Raw genomic sequence first — 12679 nt, forward strand, 5'->3', positions numbered from 1 at the left:
GGAAAAAGCAAAGATAAAGGGAAAAAGGACTTCTCGGGTGCATCGGATTTCAGCATGGACGTTGACGAAATGCGGAAAATAACGTTGTTTGATCGATATAATCTTAATTTTGCCGAACGTTTGGCGTTCGACAAAGAAAAAGAAGAAGCAAGGAAGAATGAGCGGGCGGAGAGACAAGAAATAAAGGATATGAAGTTTTTGATGGAAAACACCGATAATCTCTCGGGACCGGCTCTCGAGCTTGTGAGGAAGAAGAGGGAAAAAAATTCTGAAAAAATATTTTTCGTATGTCGTTGTTGGTTTGTTTGATTTTTAGTTTGTGTTTTTTTTTTTTTTAATTTTCTAGTTTTTTTAATTTTAGGTTTATTGTAATTTTTATTTTAATTAATGAAATGCATTTTCTTTTTAATTAAAATTTTTGGTTATTTTTAATTTAAAAATTATAAATCAGAAAAATCAATTAATTTTATTTTTAAAAAAATAACGAGGGAAGTTCTTCCCACCCATTCCTTGGGTTTTAGGCAAGGCTGTAAAAATCGTTCAATGGTAGCTCGACCGTCGACTTGTGTTAAGGGATTAATCGAGGATTAATTGGGGACCATAGATTATTAATAAAATATTAAAATTAAGTAAATATTAATGTATCTTAAGAAAAACAAGTACTTCAAAATTAGAAAATAAGAAAATTTGTAATTTGAAATTTTAAAAATACCAAAATATGAACATTTTCGTGTAATATTTGAAACTTTGCAAATTTGAAAAATTTAGAGTAAAAAAAAAAGAGTTGATTTTTTGAAATTTTTTGACATTTTTTGACTTTTTTCAATTTTTTTGACTTTTGTTGACCGATTAATCCCGCCAAACCTGATTAATCCTAAATTTTCGATTAATACCCTAATCCTCGACGGTTGGAGAACGTCAAACGATTAATCGCCGATTAATCCCGATTTCTGTAACCATGGTTTTAGGTGGGGGAAATGAAAGTGAGAGAAAAGATGGTGTGACCTATAAAAAGTGAAGGAAACTCTCTTTCTATACCCTCCGGTCTAAAAAGATATTTAATTTCTCATTTTTCAAATGATTGTTCATTTTTTTATATATTATTTAGGTACAGGATGTGCGCACGCAAATGAAAGTGATGCTACAAATGCAAATCCCAAATATAAGAGCAAATGGTCCTTATCATTTCACATTTAAAAGGGATAATGACTTGAAAGGGTAACGGAGTTTCGATTTTGTTCACATTTAGTCACTAAACTTTTTTTCATTATCTATTTGCCACAGAACTATTGAAACTGTTCAGATTTTACCCTTATGACCGGTAACAACCGGTCATAAGTTTAAAATATGAACAATTTCAATAGTTTAGTGACAAATACAGCATGAAAAAAAGTATAGTGAGTAAATGTGAACAAAAATGAAAGTTCGTTTCCTCTAGAAAAAGTTCAATGACTAAATGTAAACAAACTTCCTCTTGTATTATGTTTTTACAAATTATTTATTTTTCTTAAATTCTAGCAGCATTTGCTGATGAAGAAATCTATGAAATAAAAACAAAAACCCAAAAATATATTCAAAAAACGAAAAACCAAAACCGAAATAAAAAACCAATGGTTTGGTATTTTCCAAAATAAAAAATCTACATTTCCAATCTGATTTTGGTTTAACAAAAAATGAACCATTATCACCTATAGCGTCGTTTTAATTGTTGAATATATAGCTATTTTTTAACTAAAAAAATATTTTTGTAAAGGTAATATTGATGGGGTGGTTTGGGCGCAAAACTTCATAAAAGAAATAAAAAAAAAAAACAAAACCCCAAAAATATATTCAAAAAACGAAAAGCCAAAACCGAAATAAAAAATCAATGGTTTGGTATTTTCCAAAATAAAAAATCAACATTTCCAATCTGATTTTGGTTTAACAAAAAAATGAACCATTCTCACCTATAGCGTCGTTTTAACTGTTGAACATATAGCTATTTTTTTCCTAAAAAAATATTTTTGTAAAGGTAATATGGATGGGGTGGTTTGAGCGCAACACTTCATAAAACATGTTAACGGTTTTACTTAACTCTGTATGTCTAGTTAAATAATCATAAATTTCAATACTTATTGAAACTTTTTAAGAAAATACAATCTCAAATATAAATCGATTGTCCGGATAAATTAAAAATGTCTAAATTCTAAACAACTTGACTTTCATTTTTGATATCCTTTTTAATAGTAAATATATACTAATATGATATATGTCAATACATGAAGTATAACAAGATATATAATGTATCAATGTATCTATGTATTCTCTTATAAACAATGTAATATGTTTTAATGTATCTCAATTTATGTGTTGCATAATTTTATAACACAAAATCCGTACATATAATATTGGGATAATTTTTATACATATAATATTAAATAGTTTTATAACATAAAACTTATATATATATAATATTGGTTTCATTTTTCGTTTTTGTATACCTTTTTCGGGGTTTTGAATTTTTTTGATTTCTCATCAACAAATGTTGTTAAAATTTAACAAAAATACATAATTTGTTAAACCATAATACAAGAGAAAAGTTTGTTCACATTTAATCATTCAACTTTTTTGAGAGGAAACGAACTTTTAATTTTGTTCACATTTAGTTACTAAACTTTTTTTTATTATCTATTTGTCACTGAACTATTAAAATTGTTCACATTTTACCCTTATGACCGGTTGTTACCGGTCATAAGAATAAAATATAAACAGTTTCAATAATTCAGTGGTAAATAAATAATAAAATAAATTTAATGTAAATATGAACAAAGTCAAAAATGTATTATTCTTTCAAGTGATTATCCCATTTAAAATTGCCAAGAAATATATCCTTTAATATTTTTATTAGACAGGAGGCGATATGCCTCTGTACATTTAAAATTGCCTCTTGTACTTCATAAAAATAATGACACTTTCAGAAAAGTATGTTCTAAACAGTAATACTCAATACTTATGTAAAAAAAATAAAAATAAAAAAAAATAAAAATAAAATAAAATAAAAAAAAAAAAGACAAGAAAAGGCAATCCCACCCCTGACAGTGATTGGGATACTTTCAGTGTAGTTCTCCTTCAAGGCGTGTATGCTACTCTGTCAGGACACTATATTTATTATTTGAATAAACCAATTATTTATATCAACCTCGTGGTTTGATATTATTATGCATTTGGATAATCTTTATGTTTTGATTTTGTTACGGTGGAAGGCTAATAGAAAATAAAAAATAAGTATAATTATTAATCTAGTCAAATTAAGGAAGTGATTATTAATTTTTAGCTAAAAATTAGTAAATGTCCAAATATAGCTCACAAAACCGTAGGTTTCTAAAATCGTCTACTGTTTCGCCATATCGTCTACTGTTTCGTGTTTTCTATAAAAAAAAAAAAAATCATTTGTAAGCTACAAAACCGTAGGTTTTGGGAAACCTACGGTTTCATCTCAGTTTAGCTACGGTATCGCAAACCATAGCCTACGGTTTAGGGGGGGAAAATATGTTTTTTTTATCTATTGTTTTTGGGGTTTCGTCTACTGTTTTGTGAAAAACCTACGGTTTTAATTTTTTTTTTATAAGATGTACAAGTCGACACTGAACAAACTGTGCATTGGGCACTTGTACACCGTAGGTTTCGTATGAAACCTACGGTTATATATATATATATATATATATATATATATATATATATATATATATATATATATATATATATATATATATATATAATTTTATTCAAAAAAAAAATTTAACCTCATATACAAAACATACTCCTAATCACAAACACAGTAAAATTTTGATGAAAATTAGACAAACCGGGTTGTTCTTCGGGTGCTCCATTGAAAGAAAAAAGTAGTCAAACCAAAGAAAATAATAGGAAAAATGACTAATCTGAAAAAAATTCCATTATATACTATGGGCTAATGAGCTACGAAAAAGTAAACGGGTTCGTGAAACAGTAGACCATTAACACGAAAGAGTACTTTTCTGCCTAAAACAGTAGTCAACGGCGTTGATCGTAGTCAACCATAAGTTGACTACTATTTTGTGGGCTATTTTTGGCTAAGTGGTATTTTTTGGCTATTTTTTTATAAGTAATTAAGAAAAAAGACTAGATTCATAATTACCCCTAATTATAATGTTATTAATAATTTCTTTTTAACTTTTTATTTTTAATTTTTAATTAAAGAAAATAAATTAATTGATTTATTAACAAGTTCGGCTCCCATTCCGACAATATTCCCACATTCCCACCACCAATCTGGCCATTCCCACCTCCGGCAATTCCCATATTCCCACCACCAACCGCTGGCCACCATCAATCGACAACCATTGCCAACCACCACCAGTCATTGAAAAATAAATCCAAAACACGAAACAAAACCATAACCATAACCACGTGAGAAAAGTGACCCCGTTACCACCTCTTCCATCTAACTATCGTCAGTGCAATCAAACAAAATTCACTTCAACCGCTAAGCAAATCCGGATTTGCAGCGTTGTTGATTGGATCTAGTTCAACCGCCATCTCTAGTGTCCCAAAACTATATCTAATCTAACCAAATTAAAATCAATTTTGCCAAATATCATGTTCTCATTGAATTTGACACATGTTATTTTCTAAGAATTTTTGAATTATTTCTTTTCCACTTGTCATTTTCTTAAAATTTTTATTTTTTCTTAAATTTAAAATCCACATTTTAATGTGATTTATATATGTAAAATAAATCATTCTATTAAATTTCATAATAAATGTTCTACAACCTTTATTACTTAACGGGTGTTTGGCAAAACTTTTTAAAATAGCTTATTAGCTTTTCAGCTTTTCAAAAAGCTAATAAGCTAAAAAAGTGTTTGTGTAATTGAAAATCACTTTTTAAAACAACTTTTTGGATAGGAAAAAGTAAAGCTTTCAAAAAGCTGGAAAATCCTAGCTTTTTAGCTTTTTAACCATTTTACTCTTAAAAATGTAACACCCCGATCCTCAGGAGGGATTTGGTAAAGGGATCTCCTGGGGAATCAAGCTAGAAGAAACAATGGCTCGTGGGGATTCTAGATCTACTCCAGTGGAGCACCTTCTGAAGGTATTAAGCTGTCTCTTGGCTCATTTCCACCCAAAACCCTCTTGTGCTTGGATTCTAAGAAAGGGCGTTTGTGTTTAAGCCAAGATCTGAAGTTGTAACTTCAGATCTGAACTCCTTTTGGCCTTAAGATGCATAAAGTTAACAGTTGAGCTTAGCATGTACCTTCCCTCAAGTGTATGACCCCATTCCGAGCTTAGATTTGCTATTTTAGGGCCTTAAAGCCTTGCATGCACGTAAAGTTTGCAACTTTACGTGGAAAGCATGCCTCAGGAGCCTAGATATGTAGTTTGGAAGCTTTGCATGGCTCAAAAAGGGTTTGTATGGCTTGGGATCTGAAACGACTCGACGAGTCACAGGGGGTGACTCGGCGAGTCATTTGAAGGCAGGCATGGACTCGACGAGTTGGATGAACAACTCGGCGAGCCCGATGAATTTTGCCTAGAACTCGGCGAGTTGGAGGAGCAACTCGGCGAGTCGGATGAAGGTTACCTAGAACTCGGCGAGTTGAAGGAACAACTCGGCGAGTCAAGTAAGATTTCCCCAATGGTTGGATGTTCGTAGACGTGTCGAGTGTCAAGCAAGAGAACTCGATGAATGACCTTAGATTATCATTCAAAACTGTATGAACTCGGCGAGTAGATGTTATTCTGGGGAAACTCGGCGAGTTACTAGTCGTACTCGGCGAGTTAGGGTCAACATGGACCATTGACTTGACCTTGACTGAAGTTGACCAGGATGGACTTTGGGAAATGACTGGAAACTGTATGACACTTTGTAGGCAGTTGCGTTGAGCAGCTTGTGGGGCACATTTGGTCGCAAAGTGTCAGTTCAGCATTCATGACAGGTGAGTCTTCTCACCATACCTATGGGTCTAAGGCACCAAGGCCGGCCCATTATGTGATTGTGACATGTGTGTTAGATATTCTATGTTTTGTTATGCGATTGCATGTTTTGTATGAAGACCCCGGGGGAAGCCCGTGGCATTGGATGTAAGACCATGAGGGGTAGCCCATGGCAGTCCTAGGTGAAGACCATGTGGGGTAGCCCATGTCATTGGATGTAAGGCCATGTGGGGGAGCCCATGGCAGTCCTAGGTAAAGACCATGTGGAGTAGCCCATGGCATTCTCTCAGGTTTCGTGTATGCATGGCTTACGTGATATGTGTGTGGCTTTTATAGCTAACAAGATATATGATATGTGGTTGTGTGTGTGGTATGCTCTGGGAAACTCACTAAGCATTTCGCTTACAGATTGTTGATTGTTTCAGGTACTTCAGAGCCGAAGGGCAAAGGCAAGGCGTGATGACGTGGCATGCACTCTACCTCTCTTTTTATGTGATGGGACTATCTGATGTTTTCAAAGTACATTGAAATTGTAATAATTGTGATTTGGGAAAAACAAATGGTTTGGAAAATTATGAATTATGGGAATTGTTTGAGTAATTAAAAACGAAAAAATTTCTTGATAAAAATTAGGTCGTTACAAGTTGGTATCAGAGCCTTGGTTTGAGGGATTCGGGCACATTCTCGGGTGTGTCGGGACTCAAACTAAGGAAGTGGTAAAATGTTTTCCAAAGAAACTTAAAAAGGATTTTTGGTCAGAAAGGGGAGAGTGCAATGCGTGTGATCAGCCGAGCCAAGTAAGTAGTTTCCCAAGTTGATTAGCCATGTTATATGAAATTGCTAAGTGTATGTTTTTAAAATTATATACGGTTAGGAGTTGATAGCCTCAGAACAATTGATTTAACCTATTGATCCTTTTTGTGTATAATTTGCATGCCTAAAAGCACCCGGTAGTGATGGTTTGACTGTTATGACTAGGACAATCATAGGGTGTCCAGGTTTGATTCATGTGAGGGATGTGAGTCATGGTTTGTGTGGATAGCTTTGGAAGTACCAGGTAAAGCAGTGGGGTAAGGTACGAGTAGGTGTGGAAGGTAGTATTGGGCCCGTACTACTAGAAGCACAGGACCCGTACCCAAACCCATGTTCTACCTGGGAATTTCAAAGGAAAACAGTATGAAAGTAACCTCGTTATGGGTATCATGATCATTATGTTTTGTGAAATGGCAGTTCAGCATGGTGGTTACGCGATTGGGATCAGGACTGGGATCAGGATCGGGATCCGGGGCTGGTTCAGGTGGCCCTACTGATGGTATCGATGAGAGGCTGCGTGAACTGATTGCAGCCGAGGTTACGAGGGGCATCCTTGACGCTACCCCAGTAATCTTTGGGACGGTCAAGGAGGGTATGATGGAGATCATGGAAGAGAGGCTTAGAGCATTCAAGGCCGAGGTTGTTGCAGGCCAGGGTGGGGCTCGAACCCCCTCGTTTAGGGAGTTCAAGGCATGTGGAGCTCCGGAGTTTTCAGGGGTCAGGGACCCCATTGTGAGCAGATGCTGGGTGGCGGACATTGAGAATGCCCAGTAGGGATGAGCAAAAAGACCGGGGAACCGGTCGGAACCGGTCCCGGAACCGGAACCGGTCCCGGAACCGGCACCCGATGGAACCGGTCGGGCCGGGACCTATACTACAAATTTGTGATTTTTTGGAACCGGGACCCGGAAAGAACCGGCTATTGGAACCGGCCCAAAACCGGGAACCGGCCCGGCTTGCTATACACAACAAAAACGCACGATCGCATGATTCAAACTGCTGCTTGCAAGTTGCGATACCCACCAAAAAACGGCGACGGCATCAAAAAAAAAAAAAAAAAAAAAAAGCAAATTGCGATACCCACAAAAAAACGGCGACGGCATCCACAAGCAAACGATCGAACCCTACTCTCTTCAACAATCGGCAATCACTTCATCATCATTCAATTGATCAATTCTTCATCTCCAAGTTTCCAATGATTACAAGTTTCCATCTCCAAGTTTCAATCGATCTTCAATTCTTTATCATCATTCATTGATTTTCAATTTTTCATCTTCAATTGCTTCAATGATTCAAACTATGGATGTTCATGAAGATCAAGTAAGAGCATATATTTATATTTCATGTTTTAAGATTATATACTTCAATATTAGCTTCAAATCTTCAATGCTTCAATGATTCACCAAATAATTGCATGCATGCAAGTTTATTTTCTTTGGTTTTGTTGTCTCCATTCCAAATATATGCATTGTTATCCCTACTTAATTAGTTTATTGTTTATAGTATGAATGTAATTATGTAAGATTGTCAAAACTACGAATTTGTATAGTACTTTTGTTATATAATTAATGTGTAAAATTGACATTGTAGGATTTGGATGGGCTACCAAATGTACCATCATCAAGATACCGAAACTCGGATGCTCATGATGCCAATAATGAAGATGGTAATCCGGCTAATTGGATTGGAAAAGACTTTGATGACCAAGTAAGATTAGTATTTAGTTCATTAGATATATTTATTTCTTTAGCAATCTGTCCAAATATTAAATTGTGCATAACTCGTTCAATTTAACTTGTTTTGACCTGAATCTTTTTCCTACATGTAGATTAGGATTTGTAGTTGAATTTAGACTATAAAAACGCTTGATTTGGTTAAAAATTGAATGAGTTACAAGCCCCGTAAGGAAGGGTGTCAAATCTGAATTTTTTTTTGAAACAGCAATATAACGTCATGTTATTTTGTTGTTCAAATGTGCATAACTCATTCAATTTAACTTGTTTTGACCTGAATCTTTTTCCTACATGTAGATTAGGATTTGTAGTTGAATTTAGACTATAAAAACGCTTGATTTGGTTAAAAATTGAATGAGTTACAAGCCCCGTAAGGAAGGGTGTCAAATCTGAATTTTTTTTTTCTAACAGCAATATAACGCCATGTGATTTTGTTGTTCAAATGTGCATAACTCATTCAATTTAACTTGTTTTGACATGAATCTTTTTCCTACATGTAGATTAGGATTTTTAGTGTAATTTAGACTATAAAAACGCTTGATTTGGTTAAAAATTGAATGAGTTACAAGCCCCGTAAGGAAGGGTGTCAAATCTGAATTTTTTTATATTTATTTTTCAGCATTTAAACGTAATATGACTTATTATATGTTTTATTTTGTGAATATAGGATTATGGAGAAGATTCAGAAGAAGATTATATAGAAGAAACACCGGCATTGAATGTTATACCAAGTGATGAATCAAACCAAGAAGAGGAGCCACAAGAACAACAACCTTCAAAAAAACGAAAATTTGCCACCACACAAAAACAAAGACAACCAAAAAAACCAACACAAACAAAAACACCACCACCACCACAAAAACGAACACAAGAAAAATACCCAACAAAACCAAAACCCAAAAACAAAAAAAAGACTCAAAAGGAGTTAAGGGACCGGATTAACCCAACCAGACGAGGTGAGGGTAGAGATAATTGTACCGCTCCTGTTTGGAAATACTTCGAGATCGAATGGATAAAGGAGGACGATGGAATTGAAAGAAAGTGGGCCGAATGCAATTATTGTTTACATTTACTAGCCGCAGATCCAAACCGGAATGGTACAACTTCAATAAACAAGCATTTTAATGGGTGCAAGTTAAATCCAGACAACATACCGAAACAAGTTGATGACAAACAACAAAAGTTGTCATTTACGAAAGCTCCTAATGGTGAGGGTCATGTATACACATGGAAACATGATGATACTAGGATCCAACTTGCCTTGCTAGGGCTTTTCACCATTGGGGAACTACCATTTAAATTCATTGAAAACGAGGCATTCATAGAATTTGTAAACGCCCTCAATGGTAGGGTGAAATTGCCTTCAAGGCATAAAATTTCTCGTGATGTTGTGTCATTCTATTTAATGGAGAGGCAGAAGTTGTACAAACATTTGAGCAACCCCAAAACAGCCATCCACTTGACAACTGACACGTGGACATCCTCGTGTCAAAAGATAAATTATATGGTTGTCACGGCCCACTTCATTACCGAAGATTTTGTCATGCACAAAAGGGTAGTCAACTTTAGAGAGGTTGATACTCACAAAGCTGAAGACATGGCCCGAGAGTTGCTAATTTGCATAAACGAGTGGGGGATGAAGAATGTCATGACGATGACCGTTGATAATGCCAAGACAAATGACGCGGCAATCAACATCATTGTGAAAGAACTACCGGGTATTTACGAGAATGGCAAACATTTTCACATTAGGTGTATGGCTCATATCATAAACCTAGTTGTGAAAATGGGGTTAAAACACGAAGTTTATCATGTAAAAAACCTACAAGATGCGGTGAAATACATTAGAGCCTCCCCGCAACGGATCAAGACGTTTAAACAAGCCATGAAGGATGCGGCTGTAGAAAGTCAAAGGTTTTTGTGTGGTGAAACTCCAACAAGGTGGAACTCTACCTTTGAATTGTTAAGATCAGCGTATGATGTGAAAGACGCATTTCTCGAATATAGCCATCAAGGTAAATAAAATCAATTAATCAAATATATTTCAGCACTAAAATTAGCAATATTTATTTCTTTAGCAATCAGTCCAAATATTAAATTGTGCATAACTCATTCAATTTAACTTGTTTTGACCTGAATCTTTTTCCTACATGTAGATTAGGATTTGTAGTTGAATTTAGACTATAAAAACGCTTGATTTGGTTAAAAATTGAATGAGTTACAAGCCCCGTAAGGAAGGGTGTCAAATCTGAAAATTTTTTTCTAACAGCAATATAACGTCATGTGATTTTGTTGTTCAAATATGCATAATTCATTCAATTTAACTTGTTTTGACCTGAATCTTTTTCCTACATGTAGATTACGATTAGTAGTTGAATTTAGACTATAAAAACGCTTGATTTGGTTAAAAATTGAATGAATTACAAGCCCCGCAAGGAAGGGTGTCAAATCTGTTTTTTTTCTAACAACAATAAAACGTAATTTGATTGTGTTGTTCTTTTTTTGTAGATCCAATGTTTCAGAAAACTGTGGGAAGGGTACCATCACATTCAGATTTTGAGATGATTAAAAAGATGATGGAGTTCCTTGAGAAGTTTAAGAAGAAAACTGAAAAAGTTTCGTGTTCAACAAAGCCTATCTTCCATACGTATACCCGGGAGATCCTAGATATAGAGCAACATCTTAGGAAACATGAAACCAACCCGGATTTTATGTTTATGGTACCGGATATGAAACATAAATATGACAAATATTGGGGTGACTATGATACTATAAGTGATTATGTCTTCTTTGCGACATTGTTAGATCCTCAATGCAAGTCAAAGTTTATGAAAGTTGTTTTTACCCAAATGCTTAAAGCCAAAAACAAAGATAAAAAGATGTCCGCTGATGAGATAGAATCCAAAGCACGTGCAAAGGTTATTGATATTGAATGCAAATTGGACAAGTTTTTCAAGACATACTTGGAAAGGTCAAACATGACCTCATCGTCTCAACAAGAAACTCCCGAAGAAGTTGTTAATTTTGATGACGAAAACGAATTCTTTGGAAGCTATATGACTTCGGGAAGTTTCCCCTCGACTTCCTCAGAAAGTCAATTGCAACGATACTTAAACGAGGACCCAATCGGATTTGACAAAGGATATGATATCCTCACATGGTGGAAAAATAATGCAGTGCGGTTCCCGATCGTTGCTCGAATGGCAAGAGGTATCGACCTTCTTTTACTCTAATTTAAATTTTTAATTTATAAATTTGTGTCGTGTATTATACACTAATTTGTTTATTAATAGATATTTTGGGGATGCAAATTTCCACCGTAGCATCCGAATCCACATTCAGTAATGGTCGTCGAGTAATTACCGACTACCGTACTAATTTGTCCGTTGTGATTGTGGAGGCATTGATATGCACTCAAGATTGGCTAAGAAAGAGTAGCTTGCCTATATATGACTACGACGAAGTGCACGATGTGTTAGCTGACGATGACCTCGCTATCGGTAATACACTAATACTTGTTACATCTTATTTTTAACTTCTTATTAGTATTTGTTACATTTTAGTAAGTAATAACATTTTTCTTTTGAATTATATATAGACATTGTGGATGCTATACACAACTTGAAGCTAACGGGGAAGAGATCGGGGAATTAGTCAAAATATCAAAGAAATGTTGGAATCCACATATTAGACTTTTTTTTTTTTGTTGGTGAAACTTGGAAGTATATTTTGAATGTCGAAAGTGTATTTTGAATGTTGAATGTTTGAATGTTGGATACTTAATAATATAAGTTTGATGACATCCATGTTTAATTTGCTTCAATGTTCAATTGTTTATTAAAATGTTTATTATTAAAATGTTGATTATTTACTAGTATTTAAACATCCACTTCTTCATAAAAAAACCAATAAAACGCAAAGTAAATTAGTCGTTGGAATTACTCGAAAAAACGGCAAAAATCGGACCCGAAAAAACCAATAAAACGCAAAGTAATTTAGTTGTTGGGTACATCATAATTTAGCCGGTTCCGTACTCGAAAAACCGGCAAAAACCGGACCCGGAACCGGAACCGGTATAACCGGAACCGGTAGAACCGCCGGGCCGGTTCGGTTCTTCATTTTTGCCGAATCCGGTTCCCCGGTCCGGTTCGGTTCGGGCCGGTTCCGGCCGGTTCGGT

The 12679-nt window shown here is 34.9% G+C and overlaps 1 protein-coding gene across 1 annotated transcript; it reads left to right on the plus strand.

Moving 5' to 3' along the window:
• The first annotated feature begins 10098 nt into the window (after positions 1-10098).
• Positions 10099-11734, plus strand: LOC128127233 (zinc finger BED domain-containing protein RICESLEEPER 2-like). Its single transcript, XM_052765675.1, has 2 exons — positions 10099-10516; positions 11010-11734. The coding sequence occupies exons 1-2, from the start codon at positions 10099-10101 to the stop codon at positions 11732-11734; spliced, it is 1143 nt and encodes a 380-aa protein (XP_052621635.1).
• The last annotated feature ends 945 nt before the right edge of the window (positions 11735-12679 follow it).

Source organism: Lactuca sativa, chromosome 1 (assembly GCF_002870075.4).
Source record: "Lactuca sativa cultivar Salinas chromosome 1, Lsat_Salinas_v11, whole genome shotgun sequence".
Taxonomy (NCBI): Eukaryota; Viridiplantae; Streptophyta; class Magnoliopsida; order Asterales; family Asteraceae; genus Lactuca; species Lactuca sativa.

Coding starts and splice junctions, on each gene's coding strand:
- LOC128127233 (XM_052765675.1), top strand. CDS start 10,099: ATGGCCCGAGAGTTGCTAATTTGCATAAACGAGTGGGGGATGAAGAAT. Junction 10,517..11,009: donor TCTCGAATATAGCCATCAAG/GTAAATAAAATC, acceptor CTTTTTTTGTAG/ATCCAATGTTTCAGAAAACT.